The 25,035-nt window shown below is 62.4% G+C and overlaps 1 protein-coding gene across 11 annotated transcripts in view; it reads right to left on the bottom strand.

Annotated features, from left to right (window-relative positions):
- Positions 1-25,035, bottom strand: part of PRDM16 (PR/SET domain 16) — a 313,927-nt gene that overhangs the window by 189,076 nt on the left and 99,816 nt on the right. For 8 of the 11 annotated variants that reach the window (XM_027060654.2, XM_027060655.2, XM_027060658.2 and 5 more), the window contains exon 2: positions 23,417-23,766. The exons of 2 other annotated variants lie outside the window; for them this stretch is intronic. In XM_027060654.2, the coding sequence (XP_026916455.1) occupies positions 23,417-23,766 (350 nt within the window). Of the gene's footprint in view, positions 1-12,750; positions 14,321-23,416; positions 23,767-25,035 lie in introns of those variants that run through there. One more of the 11 variants, XM_053205848.1, reaches the window with a different exon arrangement.

Genomic DNA, 25,035 nt, shown 5'->3' with positions numbered 1-25,035 from the left:
TTAATCCCGAACAAGAGACAAGAAAAATAGACAAAGAGCATCATACACTTCACTTTTCAATGGCTGTTTTCATAAATGTATGAATAATTTAAATTATCATTGCCGAGTATTTATTCGAGTGTTTCAGGGGGAAAAATGCCTCCTCTTTTCTCTCCTCGATTCTTTTCATTTTTGTCTCATCTCTTTTATGTGCTGCATGGGCTGTTTCTTGCCATCTGAATCGGCCTAGAACAATGGGATGTATGAGGCTGAGGGGGCCGCGGAAGAATGCGGGCCTTGTTGCTGATGCCGTGCTTGACATTGATTAATGAGGGTGCAGACACGGGCAGAATCTGTGAGAGCCAGGGGGAAATCAGAGGGCCCGAGGGCACCCCGAGGCGGAGGGCAGGGATGGCAGAGAGAAGGCTGCAGCCGTCCGTCCACGCCCAGTGGGAAAGGGCAGAGGGGAGGCGGCGCTGACGGACGGGCACGCAGACGGGTGCCCCAGGAACGAGGCACCGGGAGGGGCCCGGGACCCCAATCTGCCCGGCGGAGGGAGCGCAAGCCCACCTGCCCGCTCCCACCTCCCAGACTGGCCGGCCCCCGCCCGCCGTGCAGAGGGGCCTGGCCCAGAGGTACGGTCCGAGGGGACCGCGGCGGACCCCGCCTTCGGCTGGGGCTTGCCCCGCTCTCCTCCTGATGGGGCCTAGTGTTGCCTGCCGGCCCGGGACAGGGTCTGGCCTCTTCCGTCCTCTACCCCATCCCGCCCTGCTTGCATACCTACTCATTTGTAGAACAGCGAAGAACGCCCGGGGACAGGCCCTCAGTTGGGACTGAATTCTCAACCCAGAGCTCATGAGTGGCCATCGGGGCAGATCAGGGACGCGTGTGCAGACGGGGTGGTGTCTTCGAATGGTCCCCGTGACGACGGCCTCCAAAGCCACCCCCCCCCGCCCCCAGTCTCAGGCCTGCTGTTGCCGACCCTGAGTCCAGGGGGTCCCAAGGTGGGGGGATGGCTGGGGGACGGGCACCCGGGGCATCCCCCAGGCTCCCAGGCCCCGCCCAGCGAGAGGGTGCGTGTCCACCTGCCCAGCACGCTGCACCACGGTCTCCTGGACCAAGGTCAAGGTTGTGCCTCCGTCTGTGGGTGTATCACGTGCGATGTGGATGCCGCCAGCCCAGCGGGCGGGGTCGGGGGCCGCCTCGGGTTTCTGGCTCCTGCCCCAGGCCTGGGGCTCCCGGGCCGGCGAGTCTGACCTGGGCTCTCACTTCGGAAATCAGCTCCTGGAAGCTTCCATTGCTCTGGGCTCCCAGGGCCATTTGGATGGAAAAGGCACTACGTTTGCTCAGAAGCAGAGGTGGGGTTGGGGGTTGACAGGTTTGTCAGAAACCAGAAGTTTCTGGTTTGTGTCCGACAGGAGAGCCGAGTGCAAAGGCACTTATCTGAACAGGGAGACCCTGATCCTTCTTTCTTATTTCCCCCTTTTGTAATAAACTGTTTATGGAGAAACACATTTTCGCCCGGCCGTGTTGAGTGCCTTACGCCGGCTGTGCGCCCCCCGGAGAAGGGGCTGGCGGAACAAGAACCAGAGGTTGCAGACGGGTCCGACCGCGTGGCCACGTGAGACGTGGACACAGCTCACCGGCCACTCCCTCTGGCCTGCGTGCTTCCAAATTAATGTACCAGGCCGAGCGGCCTTGATAATGATCTGTACTTGCAGGACGAATGGGGGGCGGTGAGGCCTCGTGGAGGGCACCTGGGGGGCCTTTCGAGTCCTCGGTTATGGCCGTGGCTGTGACCTTGTCCGTGGGAGACCTTGGGGGGACACGGCGTCCCGGAAACGTCGCTTCCTCACCCGGAGTGGGCGGAGCCTGGGAGGGGCCACTCAGCCTCCGGAGTCCAGAGGACACAGGCATCTATGGGTTCACGTCCGACTGGCACAGGCCGGTCCTCGGCCCCCGAGGAAAGCAAAAGACTCCCCAGCACAGAACACACACAGTGAAGCCCCCAACGTTGAAAGGGGGCACCTCCCAGCGCGAAACTTGTGGCTTCCCAGCCAGTGACAAGCCCGAGGGGCAAATTGCAGTCGTTACGATTTCATAATTACAACGGCTGAGCGGGGACAGCCGGGGTCCCGTCACCCTGCCCCACACAGCCCTCTCCCCAACAAAACAGGCGGGGCTATTTCCGTCAGCAAATTAGGCAGAAACGGCTGCATCTATGGCCCGATGGGCTCCCCATCTTTAATTCATCAAGATCTGGGAAGGTGTTTTTCTTCCCTCTCCTCCCTCTCGCCGAATGAGCAGTGCGTACTCGCTGACTCGGGGATCTGAAAATCTGAGTTTGCCGGTGCCGTTCGCACTGGTGACTCTTTTCTGGCAGGGGATGGGGCTGCCAGCGCACAGGACGCGATGTGCGGCGGCTTCGAGAGCCGGGGCCTTCCGAGGAGCGGAGCATCCCTCCTTCCTCAGGTATCACGCGCCCTGTCGCCAGGAAGCTCCCCGCACACGGCCCTTTGGGAGGCTGCTTTTATGGCAGCGCCCGGGGTGGAGGGCTCCCCAAGAAATGGAATAAAATGCTCAGGGACCCCGACTCAGGAACAAGAGAGAGGATCCCTTATGAAGCAGGATGCTCAAAAATTGGGCTCCTTTGATGCTGTGCCTCAGGGAGAGGACAGATTGCTGGGGGTGGGTGGGGGGAACAGAGCCAGCAAATGTTGGGTGGGAGCCAAAAGGACACTGCCTCGTTAATTTTAATTTGTGTTGCGCCCATATATTGTGGCAAGCGAGGCAGGGGCAAAGCGGGGAACCAAAGACAGGATGTGAGACTAGGAAATAAGGGATCTGCAGCCAGGACCCCAGAGGGGCCCCAAGCCCTGGGGGCAGAGGAGGGATGTGCTCCAGGCTGCCTCTGGCGCCCCCCCCCGCCCCCCCCATCTCGGCCCAGCCCCCCACCCCTGGCGGGGACGCCCCGAGTGCCCTTGGTGGCCTCGCCCCAGGCCACCCGGCCCCTCCCTACCACCTGGGGCGGGGGGGGGGGGGGGGGGGGGGGTTGCCGAGATCACCTGAAAGGCAGCCCCGAGGGTGACCCAAGCCCTGAGCCCCTGGCGGGGACAAATGAGGAGCTTAACTAGTGCGGGGCCACATAAAAGGGGAACAGGAGGAACAAAGCTTCCTGTGGAAACTGGCCCCTTTCCCACCACATCGCGCCCCCACTGAATGGGGCCGGGCTAGGCGCAGTCCCTCCGCGGCGCTGACGGGTTTTCACGGGAGGGTGAATGGAGTGCAAATTAGCGGAGCCCTCGGGACGCTTGTTACTGTCACTCCCAGACTGACGCCCAAAGGCCACGTGAGGATTAATCCATCTAAAGAACGCGTCCATTATCGGGGCAAGGTAGGAAGCTATTTATTGTGGTCCCTTTCATGTTCGTCCACGTTGCCCACTGCCGTGAGGCTTTCCGCAGGGACCGGGCGGCAGGCGCACACGCTGTCCCCCCCCCCCCCCCGCTCACGCGCGTGGGCCCCGGCTCCCGGGCGTGGCCTGCACGCGCGCGTGCACGCACACACGCTTGCACACGCATGCCACAGAGGCGCCCCGGTCTGCTTCCCGCAGGTGGATTGTTCAAAAGGACCCGGGCTGTCTGGTCGCTGAAATCCCTCCGTGAGAGGCCACGTGGGGTGGAGCGGGGCCGAGCCCGGTGGCCTCACGGTGCTCCCCGGGGCCCCTGGGGACAGAGGCCCCACAATCATCGAGCAGGAGGAGGACGGGCAGAGCAGAGCCCAACTCGTTTTCGAGATGCGAATCCACTGAAGTCCCCAACCCAACAAAAGAGCCTCCATTTTAGGCCAAACCGTCTTCTCTTAGGTCCGGCCCGCTGCCTGCTTCCCGGTGGGTCCAGACCGCGGCCTTGGCACAGAGACCACCGTCGAGTCAGACCCTCACTCGTCTCAGACTGGAGCCGGACGATGTTCGAGGACGCAACTCACAGGTGGTTTCGACGGGTCTGTTTGGGAGAGGGAGAGGGACGCTGAGGACCCCTCGGCCTGATGGCTCACGAGCGGGGGCGGCCGGTGGGCGGCCGGCCCTGGGCCGTACGCGTGTCTGAAGAGTGAGTACATACACATCTCACAAGTTAATAAGAGAATACGTAAGCGAAAAAGGAAATAGATGTCTAACGAGGCAATACGTAAATATCTAATAAGTGAATACACAAATACATATCGAACGAGTAAGTCTCTAACGAGCGAATAAATAAACAAGAGGCTAATGCTCGGATGAATAAATATATATCTAGAGTTGGAGAGTGAGTCCTTGCAAATCCCGCGAGTCAGGACATGCGCTTCGCTGCAAACTCTCTTTCATTTCAAACCCTCAACTGGGACTACGGGGCATCCGTTCTTGGGAGGATGTCTTGGAGGTTATTCTGTGAGCCTGTACACGTGGCCCGAGCCCCGTGTGCACACACGCCTCTGAGAACCCTCTCTGACGCCTGTGACAAGCCTGACGAGGCCCCTCCTGAGTCTGCAGGACGTTATCACCTTCCCGGGCCTCAGTTTCCCCGTCCATCAAAGGAAGAGCATTCTTTGCTGCGACGGCTCACGCCGATGGGGTCCCGAACCTTGAAGACCCGCCCAGAAGCCAGTGTTGCCCTTGCTGTGGTCCGGACGCCCCACGAGCCCACAGCCAGGAAACTGAACGTGGGAGCGTATCCAGCTTATAGAAAGCTATTTTCCGGTGGAGTAATTCTGAACGCAGGTGATTTATTCAATATATGCCCGTTCTAGACACTCATACCTGGGTTACTTTGCAAAATAAGGTTATACTAATAGTCGCTGATTTTCTGTCGCTGGGAGAGAAAAGCGGCTCCCAGGGCGGGCCATGTTCTCACGAGTGTCTCTAGAAGGTGCTACGGCACCTTCCGTGTGAAATGAGGGTCCTGGGAATGGACTGGTATGAGAACAAAAGAGAAAAGCACCCCCAGCCATAGGGGATCAGAACGCAGCTGGTTGAGGCTATCAGCCTTGGCCAGGTCCTCTTATGCTGCCAGCCCGGAAACTTCTGGAGACAGTCCTGGGCGGCAGTGACCAGGGGGCCACGCTACGTGGCCCAGAACTCAGGGAGGTCCCTGCCCGGGGTGGGTGGTGGAGATGCTGGTGTGGAGGCTCCAGGCGTCAGTCGCCAGGGCCCCCCAAAGCAGGGGCACATTTGCGGTAGGGCGGTCCCCCACAGGCTCCCAACTTGGGGTTCCAGGACACTCTGCCTGGATGCCCCGCCCCCACCCGCACCTGCGGAGTTTCCAGCTGGAATGTGCAGGAGGGGAGCCGAGGCCTTGGCCGCCTGCCTGGCTCTCGAAAGGGGGAGCACGTGCATGGAAGTGACCTTCACAGACCTCACCCGGAAACGGGAGCCCAGCCGGCTGTGGTCTGTCCGAGGTCATGGCGGAGCAGGTGTGGAGGTCGGGACAACCCTGTCGGGACCTGGGGGCCCGCGGAGCTGGGCTTCTCCACTCTCCAGCTCGGGACAGTTTTCTGGACTCCTGGGGGTCTTGAGCCGGGCCGTGCTTGGCAAACCCCAATCTAAGACTGATTTCATGTCCTTATCTTGTTGCTTTCCTACTCAGGCATGAACCTTTACCGGATCAATGATTAATTTTTCTTGTCACTGGAGCCAGAATTTTCCCATATTTTTGACAAAGACATTCCAAGGCTGCCTGGCGTCTGGCCTGCCCCACCCAGCAAGCAGAGCGTTCCCTTCCCAGCTCATCGGGAATTGCCAAGGCAGCCTCGTGGGCGTGAACTCCGTCCGCAGCCACCGTCTCCCCCCAGCAGGTGGCTGCAGGAGGGCTGGCCTAAGTCACCACTGCACCCGTGGATCGACGACCCCCGCATCAAATGAGAGATCAGCGCCAGGTCACGGACAGGAAAGCCTGCTCTCTGGCAGCGAGCCAGGCTTCCCCTCTGCTCACCGGGACTCTGCATGGGGGCCAGCGGGGAACCATGGTGGGGTTTGGCCCCCCAGGCTATCCAAGCCCCCTCCCCGGCCCACCGGCCTCGTCACACCCCCGGCCCATCGCAAGGGCCTGCCAGCTGCTGCCATCCAGGGGGTGGGGGGGACCTGCTCGTCCCTGTTCAGGGCCGGACAGGAGGGCCTGTCGTCTGCCCTCTCCGTGTCTCCCGGGGTGTCTCCGGGGCACCTGTATGGCAGCTTCAGACAGGAGGAAGAAGAACCCAGCTTCTCCAGGCCTGGGGGGGGGGCCCAACTCGGGGCTTAGGCCAGGTCCTCAGGACGCTCCACCGAATGCATGGTAAGACCCGCGGCCTGGGCCCGAGCGCCCCTGGAGCCAGGGGCACAGGCTGGGGCTCAAGGCCCTGAGTTGGGTACAACTGGGCACTGCTGTCCCCTTGGCATGTGGACGCCTGGGGGCTTCCCATGGGCACCTGGTCCTGGTGGACGGCAAGGTACCTGCCGGACAGAGAAGCAACCACGCTGAAGGCAGAGGTCGGAAGAGGGGGGGGATGGATTCCTCCTCAGCCCCCGTTGTTCTCAGGCGAGGGCGCCTCTGCTGCCCAGAGGACATCTGGCAATGTCCGGACACACGTCCGGCCGTCAGGACTTTGCGTGGGGGCTGCTGCACCCCACATCCTCAGCACCCTGCGTGCCCAGGACGACGCCGACAGCCGAGGCTCCCCGGGCCCCTCGAGTCGGTACGGGCACTGGGAGAAACCTGCTTTGAACGAAGAACACGAGGGGCCGCTGTGTGGGTCACTCCACTCACCCTCCTGTCATCCCCTGGGGCAGAGACCCTGTGACCGTGGGGCCCCCTCACGGTCCTGATGAGCCCGTAGGCTGCAGGTAGACCGCGGTCCGAATGCAGAACACACGGGGCAACGGCGGGAGAAGCCGGGACCACTTTCCAGACGGGCACACTGAGGCACGGCGCAGAAGGCCACCAACCGAACGGGGGGTTGAGGCGGGATCCAGATCCCGGGCTGTGGAAACGGGTCTCGCGACCACCCTGCCACGGGCCACAAGCATGGGCGAAGGGACATCCCGTTGGCCCCGCCCACAGCACAACTCAAAAATAGACCTTAAAGCAAAGTCCCGCCCTGCGCTAGCTCTGGCCTGCAAACTCTGAATTACAAATGCACTTGGCCGCTTCCACACTGTCCCTGGCAATGCACTGGCCACCCCGGGAGGCAAAACTTCACGTATCTTTGCCACGCACGGATGCCGAAGGCACTGAGGTCGTAAAACTTGCTGTTAGGAAGGGACCCGCTCGGGGAGTGTGCACGGCGGAGCACGAGGAGTGGTGGTTAATTAAATGACCTTGTGAATTTCTTTCCAAATCATAAAAAAGGGATAAACAGCATTGAGCTAGAACTCCTTCCTGGATGTTATTTTGGAGACGGAAAGCTGCCGAGCTGGCACACTGACCCCGGCATGGATGCGTCCGCCTGCCTGGGCGCCCCCCACCCCGGGACCGTCTCCACTGCTACAGAAACAGATTTGTGGGCTGCAGAACACGTAAATCGTACACCCGCCGTTTCACAGAGCAGCCGGGTCTCAGCCCCGAGGGCTCCTGAAGCACCCGTGTCGGCCGCCCTGCTGGGAGGCCACCCCCAGGGGACCCCCAGATGCTCGAAAGGGACCCCTCACTGCACATGCATGTGCATTGGCTCATCCCCAAGGACTCTGAGCCCTGCCCACCCAGCCTGGGCGCCCACCTGGCTGTTCTTTCCCTCCGACACCTGGATAAGTCTGCCTCTTCTGGGGTGAGGAGCTCACGAAGGTGTCTGAATGCGGAACGTGACGCTCGGCGCCAGGACACCTTGCCAGAGCCCAGGACTTGCCACCTATATGGGCTTTGCACCTGCCTGGGCCCTGGCCCGCGCAGGCAGGGGGGGCGTGCATGCAGCCACCAGCGAGTGGCAGAGCTGGGCTCCTGTGACCCACGGGAGCAAACCCACGGCACCAACAGAGACTGACCCTGTGCAGGATGTTCACTCACCGGGAGGTTTCACACTGGGGCCTCCTGACAGGCTCACGGACCTGATACGGACCCACTTGGGGACGGCGAAGACCAAGCCCAGGTCCAGGCAGGTCAGTGGGCTCTCGAAGGCCACCGTGAACCAGCTCTGTGACCCCGGACGAGGGTCTTTACCAAGCAAACTGTGACAAGGATGCCACTTGGGGTCGCTGGCAGCAGGGAATGAGGTGGTGTGGCTACCCCATCCACGACTCACGGGAGCCGCTGAGCACCAGCCAAGGGGTCAAGGCCGAGCGGAACCCGCGGGGTGGGGGAGGCGGTTCGGGGCGTGCCTTGCCTCTGCGCCTTGGGGAGTTCTGGAGTTCGAACCCTCCAGATCCCCCAGGCACCCAGATCCTCGCGAGAGGGTAAACTGGGCAGGATTCTGAGATGCCGAGTGCGGTCAGAGGGCACAGGGGGGCCGAGAGGGGGCTGGCCGCCCGCCGTGGGTGGGCCTCGAACGGCAAATCAGCTTCTCCGAGGACGAGGACACCGGGAAGCCCGTCTGGGTCCCCCCCCCCAAGGCGCCCAGCCCCACACCTCACACACACCGTGTTCCTTTTCATGTCCAGCAGGCCGCCTAATAACCAGACCCCGCGTCGCTCTTAATCCCTACTTTCTTTAAAAAATGGATTAGGAAAATCTCATCTGGAAAATTAATTAATGTGTGAATTCAACAAATATTTACTGAGCATAGCACTTTGTTAAGTATTTATTTTTTTATGGAAGCCCGTGTCCCCCCCCACCTCCCACCCCCGCCCCCATTCTTTCTATGGGTTTCATTGCTACTTTCAACAGCATCCTCCTCAGATTCAGCTCGCAAGATACGTTCCTGCATCTGGAATGGGCCACAGGGCACGTATTAAATCTCCACGCTCGGGCTGGAGACAGAGATGTAGAGAAATCCCCCGGCCTGATCACAGGTTGCGGGGGTGGGGGGGCAGGCATCCTTGGCGGTGGGGCGGGGGGGGCTCCTCTGACACGGGAGACCCGGCCCACGGCCTCCCGGGAAACGTGCGGGCAGAGGGAAGGAGCTCTTTGCAGCGCCCTTGATGTGTGCGTGCGATTGTGTCCGCTGTCATTCCCCCGCGGGCCTGGGGATTATTTTCAATGCCCCTTTTTCCCGCCCTCCGCCTGTCACTGGCTGTAGGTAAGTACATCCCCAGGAGCAGGCCCCGCCCCCCGCCGAACAAAAGTGGGCTTGCCCCCCCTTTCCCCAAGAAAAGAAGCCGAAGCCTTTTCATGGGCAGTGAATGGGGCCCCTCATTTAGGCCGTATTATACCCGGGCCTTCATTTCCCCTTCCCTTCTTTACCTCATTCAGGGGGGCTCTGACTTCAACTAATTCGATAACAATCCCGCCGGGCCTTCCCAGCCCCCGGCCCCGGGGGACATTGTCCGGGTTCGCGGCCTTCCCCCCGCGCCGGGCCCGCTCTCCAATTAGCCAACTGCTGGGCCCCTCTGTCCCCCTGCACTGCCTTCCTGCCGCCCGCCCACTTTTCACCGTGGCTTTCTGAGCTGGACTCCCGAGGGCCCCCGGGGGCACAACCCCGCGCAGGGTCAGCAGACCTGGGGGCGGGCAGAGCAAAGACACGCGTCCGCAAGGCCCGCGCCGACACCCTGAAACGCGACACAAACAGCCGGGACTCTGACCCCTCAGCCTCGCCGGTGCCGGGGTTCAGTCTCCCCGCGGCTGGTCTCCCCCTCTGACCCGAGCGTCACCGCTCCGGTCCCGGCGACCACTCCCCTCTCAGGTGCGAATACTACATCTTTTCTCCCCTTAATCCGTTTCTCCTGCTCGAGGAAGAGAGTTCCAGAGCCCCGCAGGGAGGCCCTGCAGGCTGGCCAGGGCTCGCGTGCACACAGACCGGGGCCCGCGGGAAGGCCGTGCGTCTGCGGGGGCAAGCCGGGTCCCACGTTCATGATCCCCCAGCGGACAATGTTGGCTCAAAGAACAACTGGCTAAAAAGGCTAACCCTGAAAAGTATCTTACTGTCATGACCCGGGCTGTGATTCACCAAACCCCTCCCGGGTCAGGCACGGCTCCTGGCCGGGGGTCTCGGGCACGAGCGTTCCTTCAGGGACACCAGGACCAGGTGTCGTAGCAGCATCTCCCGTCACCTATGGTACCTGGGAATGACCGGGCCCAGGTGTGTTTGATCTCTTAGGAGTCTGCCTGGGTTGTATTCTGCCCCCCCCCCCCCCACCAAGGTTCACGTGTGAAAGCCCTAACCCCAGGCCCCGCAGTTTGGGGCCTTACGTGGAAATAGGGTCAATGCGGACGTAATCAGTTAAGGTGAGGTCCTGTTGGGGTGTGCAGGGCCCAACGTGACAGGCGTCCCCGCAGAGAGGGGCACACTGTGCACTTGCAATGCCGTGTAAAGACGAAGCCAGAGATCCTGGGGTGATGTGTCTACACACGAGAGATTTCTAGCAAACCACCGGATTCGGAGACGGCGCCCTGTGGACGCGCAGACCCCGGGACCTCCGGCCTCGGGGGCTTTGCCGGGGCGGCCGCCCCTCCTCACTGTCAGGTGCGCCGGGACCTGGAATCCACTCGGCGAATCTTTCCCTCCACTGCTCTGTTCAGAAAGTGCCTTGGAAGGTGGGCTCACCAAGACCGTCTGGGCAGCAAAGTCAGTTTTGGGGAGGCTCCTGATCACGTACTCAGGCCAGCGTGGGGGGGGTGCACGGAGCCGTCGAGGGTCACTTCTGATGACCGCGGTGTGCGCCCTTCTGCACAAGGGCCCGAAGGAAACACAGGAATGAGCCAGGGGCTCAGGTCCGGGGGGCGGCTCTTCCACACCCTCCAGGAAGAAGCCAACAGGGGCCGGTTAGCTCACGGGGGACACAATGCCCTTGTGGAGAGAGACCGTGGCCCTCGCTTGGGGGTGCGCTGCCAGGTTCCATCAGACCCTTCCTTCCCCCCTCGTGAAGACCAGGGTATTCAGGTGACAGGAGGGGGATGGGAGGCGCCTTCAGGACGGCGGGTGTCAATCCTTGCTTAACAAGCGGGGAAGCCGAGGTCAGAGGTAAGGACGGCCTGCTGGAGTCTCAGAAGCACCGTGAGTCCGAGCCGCCTTCCTCTGTGCACCGCGCCATCTCAGAAAACCCCACAAACTATCTGAAGCTTACGTGAGACGCACGCGAAAGTCTTGGAATGGCCATTTGGTCCCTCACCTGCTCGTGCGTTAGAGCGCGTGACACGGTCCCCGCGATTAACACGAGGAAGGCTGATGACGTGGGCCTTTGCGCTCACAGCCTTGACCCCCGCCGTGCCAGGGACCGGCCGGGCAGCCTTCTCAGTGCTCCTGCGTCTCCCAGCACGAGGCGCACCCCGTTTCCTGGAAACGGGTGAAAGGAAGTGAACCAGCCTCAGGTCTGAGCTGGACGCAACGCCCCAGGTTACCTCCTCTTTTAGCAGCATCCGCTACCCTTCCTGAGACTCGGTTTCCCGTTATGCAAGAGAGAGGACGAAAATCCACCTGGAGGTAATGGGGGGGCAGAACAACACCTCCCAGGGAGCACCTCCAGGTGAGGACCACGGAGCTGTGCTGTCTGGACCCTCAGAAAGGGGCCCGTGCAGACAGCCACCCCCAGAGAGGGGCTCCCCACCGCACGTGGGCTGTGAGGACTGTGGGGGGCACCCTGGAGCAGTGTGACCGTGCTCCCTGAAGCCGGGGCAGCTGGAAAGCCCTCCTGCCCTCAGCCGCGGGGCTGTGTGGGGTCCACGTTACAAAGGCACCGCTCAAACAAGGAAGCCAGTCAAGCCGGGGCTGCGCCTGAAGGCCCCAGAGGAAGGGGGCCGTCCGCAGGCAGGGGAGGTCCCCGGACAGGGACCCGCCCCGGGCGCTGGAAGCGGAGGAACCGAACACGCAGCCAGGTGCGGGGCGCCGCGAAGGCCACCCTGGGCCTGACGTGCCTCCTGGCTCGCGTTCCTTGCCTTTAATGTATTTCAAATTCCAAGTAGGATTAAACGAGGGAGTCAATCCAAGACAGACAGACCCTAAAGCATCGGGGAATTCTGGTTTTGCTCTGGTTTCCGCGAGAGCCTCACATCTCCAGACAGGCCCTGCTTGTGGGCCTCGGCTCCTTGTGAGGCTGGAGGTCTGCTGGAGGGACGCATGCTCACTTGGCGTCAGAGAGCAGGCACCTGCCAGGGGCAGAAGGACACAGACCACCCCCTCGGGCGCCTTGAGCCCGCTGCCCCGAACGGCCGGCCAGCCCGCGTCCCCGGCATCGGTAGGGATGCCCCGTCCTTAGCGGTGGAGTCCAGACCTTGTCAGGGACCGTGCCCCAAGGGCCACCTGACTGACGCTGGCATCTTCCGGCACGTTCAGTGACAGCACCGAACACGGAGGCTCAGCGGCATGTCCTCTAGGTGTTTTCTCCCAGAGCCCCTGACCGGGCTGGCCAGGCACCCCAACTCCCACTGCATTTTCAGGAGCCCCCACCTCATTCTGCTGGTCCCACCAATGGCTTTGAGGTCTCTTAATGTACTGGAATCTAAAGGAAGCCACTGGCAAAGGGCCACGGCCACGGCGGCGTCCCACAGGCCGGCCAGACCTCAGGTGCCAAGAGGAGCTGGCCGAGGCTCGCCTTCCCCGAGACCAGCCCTCCCCGGGGCCGTCTGGCTGTGCGGCCGGGCAACAGAGGGGCCCCTGGGCAGCCGCACCACGGGCTCTCCCTGCCGGAAGGTCGGAGGTGAGCCCTCAGCCTCCTCGGAGAGTCAGCGCCATGGTTACCTTGGCGGGCAGTCTGGCATCACAGCCGACTGTGCGTCCGGGAGACGCGAGGTCTCATTCTTCAGGTGACCCCGGGAGGCCGCGACGTCCGCATTTCCCGGGGACGCAGAGAGACACAGACAGAAGGTGGGGCTGCAGCCCTGAGCCCTCCGCGGGCCAGCGTCGCCTTGGAAAGCTCAGATTTGAGACAGGGTCAGCAGGGGCCCCCTGGGACCGCGCAGGGCGGTGACGGCCTGGGCAGGGGTCAGGACCCGCTGCCGTGCGCCCTCTGGCTCCTTCTCGGTTGGCAAGCCCTCGGGTGGGTGGGACCCGCGTGGGGCGCTCGGGGGCTCAGCTGGCTCCCCCTGGGCTGGGCACACTCACGTCCTTGTCACCTGGTGACTCTTCACGCACACGAGGCTTGGTGGAAGTTCACTCCATGGGACGCTCCCGTGCGAACCAAGCTCCAGCCACCAGAGCCGTCGGAACCTTCTAGAAACGTGGACCTTGGGAAGCTCCAAGGTCTGGCCCGGGAGAGGCCTCTGCTCCCTGGTCCCTGCCTGGGACTCCGCTCTCTGGACAGGGCAGGAGGGAGGATGGAGCTGGTGGCTCTGTGGGCAGACCCGTGGCTGTCACCCACGATGGCGTCTCCTGGGGCTCCGGGGCCTGCAGGCCATTTCATATCCTTATTGTTATTTCCAGCCATGATCCCCCTCGGCACGTGAGGTTTTACTCTGACGCAGAAGGAGGCCAGGGGAGGGGGCTCGGCCACCCACAGGCCCTGCCCTCTTCGGCAAACACCTGACTGCGTCTTCCCGGCCGGTCCCTCCCTGCTCTTCCCGCGGCCATTTCCTGCTTTCGCCCCGACCCGAAGGTGCCCGTGGGAGGGGAGGACCCGCCAGGCATCCTAATCCCTGTCCCCTCCTGGCAGCCGCCTCCGGGGCCTCCGCTGAGTGCCTGGCTGAAAGCAGGCTGATAAATTAGTCTAGAGGGAAACAAGGCCGCTCCTACTTGTAAAAGGTCATGGCGACTTTGTTCTGGGTGAGGGTTTATCTCGGCTGCCGCAGGGACAGACAATGCCTCGGGCCTAAATGGCAGAAATCTTAGCTCCTCGTGAAATGACTGTGCTGATAAACCCGAGGGACTTTAGAAAGGTCTAAACGGGCAGGAGTGATGCGGGCTTCTGGAGCAGGGCCGAGCGGAGAGGACACAATGGGATGGGCAATTAAACTGGGCGTTAGCCCAGACAGGTGAAGAGCTGTCCTGCAGCCAGACGCAGGTGGTTCCCGAGGCAGCAGGACGCGCACGCGGGACCCTCGAAGGGCCGGGAGCTGCCACTGGGGTGTCCTCCAGGGTGACGGGTGTCTGGGTCCGGGCCAGCGCTGAGGGGAGCCGGGCCCCTGGCCCCTGAGGGGGGACAGGTGGCCGTTCCGGTCTCAGCATCTTCCTTCCTGGAGGAGGCGACCCCACCAGATGCACGAGCGTGTGTCCTGAGGGCTGATTTTAAAAGTCCCTTTCAGGCTCTTTCATTCCCAGTGTTCTAAATGGTGTGAAAGGCGAGGTGGGCGCTGCCTGGAGGCCGTCCCGCGGCCTCTGCCCTGCGCGCCCAGACGGACCGCTTGCCCACAGAGAGGCTGCCCTGGGCTGACTGGCCCCTCGATCAGGGCAAACCCGGCGGGACCCAGGGGGCGCCGACGCCCTTCACCTGCCCGGAGCTGAGCAGTGTGCTCATGGCCCCGCTGCCCTCCGTTTTGGCTGGGGCCGAGGTGGCCCGTGACATGCCGAGAACACATTCCTAACCCAGGGGTGACCGGTCACAGAAATTCTCAACTGGAGAGAAGCTCTGATAAGCAGGCCAGGCCTGGCTGGGCGGTTCACGCCCTTGTCCCATGACCCAGGGAGACCTTTTATGGCCTGAACGCCGGGGGCTCTCGTCTGACCCAGCGGGAAGGAGGCCCACGAAGGGGCCGAGGCCGTGCTGGGGTTTCCCAGGGACCCTCCCCCCCACTCCTCTCCCTGGGAGGCCTGCTGCTGGGAAGTGTCTGGAGTAGAACTTTCTCTGCATAGATGACGATGCTACAGATGCGTCATCCTGGCACGTGTGCCCTCACACTGCTTCCTGCCTGGGGGGGGGGGGGACAGGGTCAGCCCCGAGGGGCCGCCCTAACCGCTGCGGGCACAGGGGAACCGGGTCCCGCGAGTCTGGCCACTCGCCCCTGTGCCAACCTACTGTGTGACCCTGCGTGACCCCCTCTCTCCACTGTGAGACTGGCCGCTGGCCACCGCAGCGGTTTCTGGGCACGAAGCTGTGGCCACAGCCCCAGGAGGGGTTTCACCACTGGTCAGCCCTCAGGGGCCACCGTGTGGGGGCGAGAGCTCAGGCTGGGTGACGGTAGGGCCCCCGCAGCTCCTTGCCCGTGGGGACAGCCCCACCCCCAGTCCCTCTACAAGGCCCTGATAAGGTCTACGGTGAAGAAAGGTTCTGTGGCTACCTGGTCCCACTCCTGCAGGAGAATGTCTCTCTGGGGCCGCAGGGGTGAGGAGAGGGAGGCACCGGGAGGCGGGGGCAGGAAATTTAAGGTCAGCCCTCATCCGTCGAGTGTGCAGACCCTCATGGCTGATTAGGGTGCGCGTTCCTGGGGACCCCCACAGGAACTCGGATCCAGTATTTTGGCCCCAAATCTGCATTTTGAAAGTGCCACAGGGATGCTCGGCACACCAGTTTGGGACCCAAGCCTGAGGTGAGCGGCTGGGGGGGCGGGAGGGGTCTGCCCCTCCCTGGCCTCTCTCTTTCCGGCCAGAACAAAACCTTGCGTGCAAAGGGCGATCCAGACTGTGCCTCGAAGGCTGCCCGGCTGGGACGGGTTCCTGCCCGGACGCGTCTCAGCCGCACCCGGGCCCCGGGCGCTCGGGGCCGAGGCCGAATCCTGACCCCAAGGCTCTCTCTGGGGCCTGGAGAATTCCACGTCATGATGCCCTGCCAGGCCCCGCCGCAGCCCACGGGGCTGGGACGTGGGGTCGTCTCCGCGCGGTGGAGTAAGGGCCGGGACTAGGAAGAAGGTGTGTGGAATTCATGTGGTGCACAGTAGGTGCCCGGCCGACTCGGGCCTCTCCCCTGGTCTGCACCACTGGCCACGGGTCTGCCCGGCCTCGCCAGGTGCCCTGTCACATCCCCCCCTGTGAGCGGTCTGCTCTCTTCCTGCAGGAAAAGGCGAGAGAAAGGGGGGGAGAGAAGAGGGGACAGAGCCTCGGGAGGCGGCGAGCAGGGCCCAGCCAGAGCCCCACGGGAGGAGACCCGAGCTGCCCAGCCTCCCCTCCGCCCCGCTTCCTGTCCACGACCCCCGTCAGGATTTTCCACGTTCACAAGCAGCCCTTTGCAGAGTAGGGGTGGGTTTGCTTGGTTGTCACTGGTGTGAGAGAGACGCAGAGGGTAAAATACCATTTAAGAAGTTGGTATTTGGGGACGTCTACTCGAATATGAAAAGAAAATATTTATTTCCTTTTTCGCTTGTGAATCAGAATGCTCTATTTAAAGAAAGTACCCTCTGCTGGATTGCGGCTGAGTTATTACCCCTTAAGGAAATAAAGGAGAACAGTATCAGGGAGGTATTCTTAGTTAGTCATTCTCTACCCTTTTTTCTGAAATTCCTTATATACCCGCGCCTCGGAGCCCGGCCAAAGATAGTGCAGGATCTCATGGCATTCTTGGGCCGAAACGTCTGGACCCAGTGTCACGGTGCTCGGGGGTGATGGCGGAGGGGTTGTGCTGAGTGGCTCCAGGAGACCGAGGAGACCGAGCATGGGTCTCTGTGCATCCCTACACCCCCCCGCGTGCACAGCGAGCCCAGCCCGGGCCCCATTCCCACAGGATGCAGCCCCTCAAGTCCAGAGTCCCATTGGTCGGCCCCAATACACCACCGTCCAGGTGTTGTTTCCAAGGGTGTGAATGTGCACTGAGTCACCCATCTAAGACTTCCAGAACGTACGGTCAGCCTCCTAAACGGATTCAGAAAATCATTGGGCGGCGGGGCAGCGGGGGGGGGGGGGGGGGGGGGCGGGGGGGGGCGGGGGGGAGCCCATGCAACGTTTCTCAGCCTAAAATAAAACTCCAGACCGCCCTAGACGGAGGGGGGAAAGCGCCAGGGGGAGTCCGTGCCAGGCAGGGGAGGGAGAAGCAGAGAGGATCTGAGACTCCCGGGTCCCGGGGGTAGGATGCTGCCTGCCGGTCCCCAGTGCGCAGAGAGAGAGGACGGCCACGCTCTGGGGCTGAGAATGCCATGTTCGAATACTTAACCCGCGAGGCTGTCAGACCAGCGGGAAGCTGCACAGGGAGCCTCCGCGACTCAGGGGGGCCACCCTCTCCCGGCGCCCACACGGCCACTGCTCTTGTGCCACTGTCGGCATTACAAGTCACACGGTCTGAGAGCCACCCCAGCCTGTGTCTGCTCCAGGGTGGGAGACGCTTGGAGGAGGCTCATGTGTGAGCCCTGCCCGGGGGGGCGCGTGTGCACGGTGTGTGTGTGGGCCTGGTGTCCTTGGAGCAGAGCCTGGTGTCCCTGGGCTGGGGGCTCTCACTTCTCAAATCACCTGGAGCGCCCGCGGGAACTCGCAAGTCCAGCTTTCTTCTCCTGTCATCCTGGGGCCGAGGGGCCTCCCCGGCTGGCTGGGCCTGAAGGGCCTGGGGTCCCGCGGCTATTGGCGGCTCCTGGGCAGAGGGGCACCCTGCCTGCTGACCAGGTGACCCCGGGTGCAAGAGCTCTGCTTCTGCAGAGGCTGCCGGCAAAATGAAACACCCACGGGTCCGAACCAGCCTCCGGCCACTGTTGGTGCTTCCGCTGAAGGACAAACCCTTCCTCCCCGAATCCTGGGGGATGACCGAGCCTGGCTGTGGGGGGTGCCGGCTGCCCCGTCCCCTTTGGGGCAGGATAGGAACCCACGGCCCGAGGGGTCAATACAGGGGGCAGGGTGCTGGGGAAGGCGGCTTACTCTTCCGGAGACATCAGACGCCTCGAGGGGCTTGACGGTAATGTGGCGACTACACGGGCCCGGCTCTGGGTCGACCCTCGTTCTTGTTTGGTCAACTGTGTGGTAAGGACTAGAAAGAACGGAAGCAGGTTCCCGAGAGCCTGGGGAGCTCTGTCTCCAGAGGGAGGTGGGTCCTTGGTTATGAGAGGGCACCCTCCTGCCTGGGCTCAGACCTACGGCAGAGCTGGCCCCAGCTCCTGACCCGGCCCCCGGTGGGGGCAGGGTGGGGGGGCCTGGTCCAGGTCCCGCAGCAGCGGCAAACTGTTGTGGCAGTGACCGTGGAGAAGGGGAGCCTCGAAACTCCATCTCCTTGCCCCCTGGCCCCCAGCCAAGTCCCTTGTGATAAGAGACCACCCACTCAGTACGTGCACGTGGGACCCTGAAGCTCTGAATCGAGGGGTGCGCTCGTTGAGAGAAACACAGTTCTAGAAGGGAGGGTTGGCGGTTAGGGCTTCCTCTGACGCCCAGAGCCCGGGAATTAATCTGGAGCCTGCTAACTCAGAAACTGGGCCAGAGATCACGTGAGAAGCGTCCCCTCAGTTGCCCCAACGCGCACTCGTGGAGCCAGCTGCCCAGAGCTGCCAAACCTAGACAGGGTGGACGGGACACCTCCTGCCCTTGGAGGCGGGGCGCCCAGTCTAGGGTTTTCAGCAAAAACCAAAAGTGTGCGTGCGTGTGCGTGTGCACACGTGTCCGTGTGTGCGCTCGCGTGCGTGCATGTATACATTCACATGACCACACCGGGGCGAGTCTGGGTTCACTTCTGGATGTGGAGGAGAGAGGCACAGGTGTTTGAGGTGAAGGATGAGTGGTGGGGAAGAAGGAAAAGAGGTTCCCTCTGAAGACCCTGGATCCGAGGAGGAGAAGGAGGCCTCGGGTTGGGGGCCGGGAAAGCCTCCCGGGTCCCTGGAGAAGCTAGTCGTCGGCGCTGTGCTTCCACGGGTGTGTCACCGCACCTCCGAAAGCCCCCCGGAGACTTCCATCCGGAGGCGGGAGGCAGCCCAGTGCCCGGGGAGCCAGCGGGACGCCCACTGGGCCTCATCGCCAGCCTCCACTTCAGTCCAAATTGAGACCTCCGAATTTCCTGTCATTTTAAGGATGCTCGGCAGCTACCTTGGAGAAGAAATCATTGCTTTTCTAAAAATACACGTAGGTGGACAAGCACGGACACCCAGGGAGTCCGCTTCCGTTGCACCCCGGGCCCTTCTCCAGGGCTGTGTGTTCCGGATCATAATGTGATCTTAAATGCATGGCAATCTCTCAGCATCTGAGAGCGCAGGGCCGCATGGTAGCTTTTGCCTGCACAACCCACCCCCCCGCCCCGCCCCCAGCCTGGCATCTCTGGGTATGGCCTGGCACCCCAGGGTCTACAGGGGGCAGGGGTGTCCTGGCTCTCGGCAGAGCCTGCCAGCAGGCCCCCGGGGATCCGTGGGGGAGTGGGCCTGGGTGCTTTGTGATCGAGGCGTTGGAGCATCAGAGCAGCCTGCGGCCTCGGGGCCGTTTTCCCCTGTGACCCCAGAGCTTCCCATGTGGCCCCGGCCCAGACATGGCCTGTTTGTTGACTGAACAAATGAGCACGTACGTGAATGTTCAGAAAGTAAAGCCAAGGGGTGAGGTAACCCATTGGAGTGAATTCTTCAGATAAATGAAGCCCCATCAAATCACGTTAACAGTTCCCCCCAGCCTCTTACAGGGAGGCAGGCACACTTATTCAACAGCTGATGTTAAAGCGCCCGTAACGGGCCAGGCAACGCTCCGGGCACTGGGGACGCTGCCCTCAGCTGGCTTTCCAGGGGAGACGACGGGCTCTCAAGGAGGCGACGAGCCAAACGCGGGCAGTGTCGGGGTGAAGACGGTCCCTGCCCCCCCCCCAGGGGCCGGCACGGTGCCCCCCCCCCCACCGGCCACAGGCCCTGCCCGGGGGCAGGTGGCACCCCCAGGAGCCCACTGCCTCCGGCTGTCACTCGCAGCCAGCTCTTAATTAGCAAAATAAGCCCCACGATGATAAATGTCATGATTTACTCAACAAATGATCAAAATCATTGTTTTTTCAGACCCCAGGGCAATCAAATGCAATCACGGGGTGATTTATTCTGGGCAGAGTGAGTGGTGGCTGCATTAGCCAGCAGGCTGCGTCTGGGCGGAGGGGGCGGGGGGTTTGGGCCCCTTCCCAGGCAGGGGGACAGACCACCGCCCTCTGAGACGGATCCTGGGGGCCGTTGCCACGCACCCCACACTCCCATCTGGACACAGGGCTGGGGTGCAGGGACACTCCTGACGCGGGGGTCACTCCCTGCCGTGTCCCAAACCACCAAGGAGGAGGGGGGTCCAGGGTCACTGACTGTCCGATGAGCGCGTGGGACGGGAGGTCCAGGGGGCAGTCGGAGGGACCTCCACACGCATGCCCGTTACTGCCCCCGTGACCTGGAGCCTGAAGGTCGTAGGTCACCCATGGCGCCCCAATGGGCAGGAGACGCGCTCTTGCCAGAAGGGTCACATCACCAGAAACCACGCGGTGGCCAGGCACCGCGTCCATCAGGAAAAGAGAAAAGAAAACAGGACCGTTTGGTCTGATTTCCAAGGAATGGTCCGGAAGAAGAATGCTGTTCTCAGAGTAGAAAGAACATTGTTGCCATGGTGCCCCAAAATGACGGTACGAATATCCTATTTGACCTTGATTTCAAACCAGTCCTCCAGCGGACGCCTGGCCAGTGTCCGGGGTCCCTCTGGCTTCTCCCTCCCGCCTGCCCTGGGGCGCAGACCGTGCCCCGTCTTCCCTGGATCTCCTCTGTCATCTTAGCTAACCCGTCATCACTGGTTCTCCTCAGGAAATGAGTCCTGTGTAAATTGCAGCGAAACCAAAGCACGCTGATCCGTAACACTTAAATACCGGCGCGAGAGCCAACAGTTATGCGTCTAAAACTCGGGCCGCCGCAGGATGATGTGCGCACTGGGGTGTTGTCGCTGGGACGGGCCTGGGACCATCCTGGCTGTGACCAGAAGGCCCGCGGAGGGCGTCTTCGAGGTCAGAGTGCCTTTTAGCATTCATGGCTCAGAGCTCCCCGGAGCCCCCTCTCCTGTCCAGAGCCACAGAAGGACCCGGGCTGGGGCCCTGTTTGCCCAGGCAAGGACGGGGCCTAACTGAGATGGGGCACCTGGGCCGGCCGGCCTGCCAGAGAAGGGTACAGGGTCACGCAAAAGGGCAATAATCTGTTTGCAGGTGACAGTGGGGAATCCAGCAAGGGCGGCTTAGTTACATCAATTTTCCGGTCCCAAAGCCCCAAACGGAGGTCCGTGGAGCTAGAAAGAAGCCACCTGGACCTTACGTATTTCAGGGAAAAGTGGGTTTTCCCCGAGTTTTCAGGGTGCCTGCCTCCTCCTCTGTCTCCTTGGGGGAGACGGAAGCTGCCCGCCCAAGTCGGCCATCGGTCCTCAGTCGCAAGGCACAACACAAACACGGCTGGGACCCCGTGTGACGGAAGGCCACCAGCCCCAAGACAGATCCCAGAGGCAGGTGAGCGGCACCCGAGCTCACGGGAAAACGAGGTCGGCCGAGATAATGCCGGGGTGCGTCTAGAAAGCTGTTTGAGGACATTGGGCTGTGCACACAGTCCTAAGTGCTGGCATGAAAGGCAGCTGTCAGGTCACGAGCACGGAACAAAGCCCGCTGCGAAAACGGGAGGCGCGCCGGGGAGGGAGAACGTTCCCTCACGTACGCGGAGAATAAGCACTATCGAAAAGTCAACAGGCGCCGGGCAGATCAGTGACAGCAGGTACCAGGCCTGGCACCGAGCGAGCAGAAGCGATAGGGGCCGTTTCTTTAGGGAAAGAGCAAACAGAAACGAGCATCAGCACAGACAAGAGCAAGGTTGCCTCAAGGTCGTCCAAAGCCCCACCTGTCGCATGAACCTCTGCCCTCTCAAAGCAACCTGCTCATTCAACAGTCCAGATCCTTCTGAGTGTGTCAGAAAAACAGCCTTAAATTCCTCTCTGGGGAAGCCAGGTGGGAAGGACAGGACAGGCAGGGTCTGCAAAAGGCCACCTTGCAGCCAAAGCCACTTACCTGTCACATGGCTGGGAAAAGGCTCTCCTTGGACCCCCGAGGGGCCACCCCAGAGCAACGTGCCCACAGAACGACTCTGATTTCAAACCCCTTCGCTACCCACCCCACCCTGCTCCCAGGCCCTGGTCTGCTCTGAAGGTGACCCCGACCTTGAGGAGCACACACCCGTCACCAGGGGACGGACAGGCTCCCACTCCGGGGGTTCGGCCTCCCCCATTCCTTCATCCCTCTGATCAGCCCGCTGCTCGTCTGAACCCTCAAAGCCCCGCACGGAGCTCAGGACTCTCAGCCGGTGCTCCATGTGCCCGGCATCCACACCCGACGTGCCTCCTGCTGGGCGGTCGGGCTGCCAGTGTGCAGAAAGGGAGACCCCAGTGTGCAGTGTGCAGAGTGGAGACCCCACTTCCGCCGGAGACCCCCCAGTACCACCACGGGCACCAGCACACCCAGCGTCCTGGAGATGCTGCGGAAGGTCCTCAGCGCTGGGCGCCTGGGCTCGAGGGCTGGGGAGCAGGGCACACACCTGGGCATCCCACGTCTCCGGGAGAAATGTAGGCACAGGGGGCAATGTTTAGAAACCATAAAGCCTCCGGAGCGAGAGCAGACACGGGCCTGAGCTGGGGACTTTTCCCAGAGGCCCTGAGAGGTGGGGAGCACGGCCTCCCCTGGCCCTCGCTCCCCTGGTCTCCCCCAGGCAGGCCTCTCTTCCCTCCCTGGACTGTTTGCCCCTTCCAAGAGCTGACCTCCAGCAAACACCGTGGAAGGGTCTGGGTTTACGTCTGCATTTTCCACCCAGGCAGGGTCTCTGCGGAAAATACCACTGCGCGTTGGCTGTCGTGAAGCAGATCGGCTGGGGCCGGTGCAGAGAACGCTTTTGTGGGACTCATGGTCCCCATGAAGACCATCTTGAGAGACCCCCAAGCTGAGCCCCGGCGTCCCTCCTGGCCTAAGATACTTGCAGGGGGAGGGATGTTCTGGGGGTCATCGGCACCCCTCACCTAACGGTCTCCCCTCTCCCGACCGCACGCGGGCTCCGGAACCACCAAGCCGGGCCCAGATGGTGAGGGAGAGCGAATCCGCACACGCCCCTCCCCTGGCCGGATGAGACGCGTGCCCCACGCTGCCCGAGAGGTGGGGGCCCCGGCTGAGCAGGCCACGGCGGGCGGGGGCTTGGGGTGTGGTGCAGGGCCCTCTGGGGGCAGCACGGCCACCAGGCACACAGTGCAGGAGTGTTCCCCAGAGTGGAGACTCCTGTTCTGGGACACTCCATTAATCTGCACGGCTCTGCAGAGACCACGGCCTTAGCACCTCAGGTCCAGACGGGGAGCACGGGGGTGTTTTAAGACATGAGCTCATTAAAGACACATTTCCGGGAAGAGAGCAGGCACGGGGGCTGACAGGCGCCCACGAGGACCGCTGATGTTTGCGGACTCGCGTCATGCGAGCTGCAGGACCAAATAAGCCTGGGAAATGTGACATTCGAGCGCTCTCTCCGGCCGAGCCTCCCGCCTCGGGCAGCGCTGCTCAGCCCGGCTTTATAAATAGATGGAACACAAGATAAATGGCCGTGATCAATCACGCTCACACGGGAATGCTCACCTCCCATCCAAAGTCGGCCTCCTTCAACGTGGCCCGCGGTGCCACCATGTACGGGCCAAACCTCTCCCCGATTTCCATCCTCTTCTTGGCCCAGACCCCCAGGCCGGCCCCTGGGATAGAGGACTCTCGGAGCTCAAAGTCTGGCGGGATGGGAATGTCCTCAGGAATGTAGACGGGGGCCTCGTACGGCGAGCCCTCCTTGGGGGTGAAGTCCTCGCTGGTGGGGAAGGGGGACGGCGGCCCCATGGGGGTGGGGGACACGACGCTGTCCTCGGTCTCGTACTCCGCGCTCTCGCCAGCCAGCAGGTCTGGGTCAGGCTCGTGCATGTTATTTACAATGTCGCCGTCACCTGAAGGAGACAATGCAGCGTCAGGCTGTGTGGCACACCCTCCCCGTGCGGGACCCTCAGGGGGCCCCCGGGACACAGGACAGGATGGGGGCCGCAGGCTCTGAGACGCCGTCGCCACCCCCTGCCCAGGACGCGTCCGCTCTGCCCCGCCCGGCACAAAGCGGCCCTCCCTCCGGGGACGCGGCTCTGCGGGGCTCCTTTGGGAACCGGGGTTCGGAACCACACAGCACAGCAGAGGTGTGCGTTTCCCCGCGGCCCCACGCCGCCACCAGAGGACACGTCTGCCCCTTCTGCTTTGGGAAAGCGAGGCAAGGAGCTGCCCACGCTCCACGAGTTTGGGAGCAGTGGGGAAAGCCGTCACAGGGGGCACCCTACTCAGGGCCGGGAGTGAACGATTCCTTCCGGACCATTCTGGTTGCCGTGTAGCCTTGGAAATTAGGGGTCGGAGACATGTCTAGGGTTCCTGGGATTTGGATTATATGAGATTTGCCCCGACACCTGGGCAGCACCTTGGTGGGGCTGGGGGCCCTGGGGATGGGGTTCGTGAGAGCCCGGTGACCTTGGGGCCAAGTTAAGACAGAGGTTTGCTGCAGGTCTCGGGGCTGCAGGTCACGGGGTCCGCCTGTCTGGTGCAGGCCTCTCTGGGGGTCCACCCTAAGAGAGGGTTGGGGCCAAGATTTTGCCACCTGGACAGACAGCAGGCCTGAAGCACGGAAGAGACGGTGAGAAGCGGGCCAAGGGAGGAGTGGGGTCAGCCAGGACAGCGGCTCTGCTCATAGAACGGGAAAGGGGGACCCAGACAGCTGGGTGGCCACGGCAGCTTATGCGGAGTCCCCAAGGGCACAAAACACCCCGTGTCCGTCCTCAGACAGACAAACGGACTGTCCATCCACGCAGCGGAATATTACTCAGACACAAGAGGAACAAAGGCTGACCCCCCACCCAGCAGACGTGCTGCTCGGCCAAGGGGGCCAGGCACAGAGGAAACAGGGTGCGACCCACACGATCTGCTTGTGGAAGCATCTGGAAAAGGCAAATCCATAGAGACAGAGCTCATAATAGTGGTTGCTGGGGGCCGGGAGGGAGGAGGGCCAGGAGGGGCTGAATAATGGGCACGGGGGCTCCTCTGGGGGAAGAAAACGTCCTGGACCGAGAGGGAGGAGGTGGTCGCACACCTTTGTGAATGTGCCAAAGGGACCGTTCACACTCAGGAGGGGGATTTGTGCGCATGCCGCGCGGCATGGGGAGCCAGAGGAGGGCTGGAGGGGT

Source organism: Acinonyx jubatus, chromosome C1 (assembly GCF_027475565.1).
Source record: "Acinonyx jubatus isolate Ajub_Pintada_27869175 chromosome C1, VMU_Ajub_asm_v1.0, whole genome shotgun sequence".
NCBI classification, from domain to species: domain Eukaryota; kingdom Metazoa; phylum Chordata; class Mammalia; order Carnivora; family Felidae; genus Acinonyx; species Acinonyx jubatus.
The sequence above is the reverse complement of the archived record's forward strand: the minus strand, read 5'-3'. Positions and strand labels throughout refer to the sequence as shown.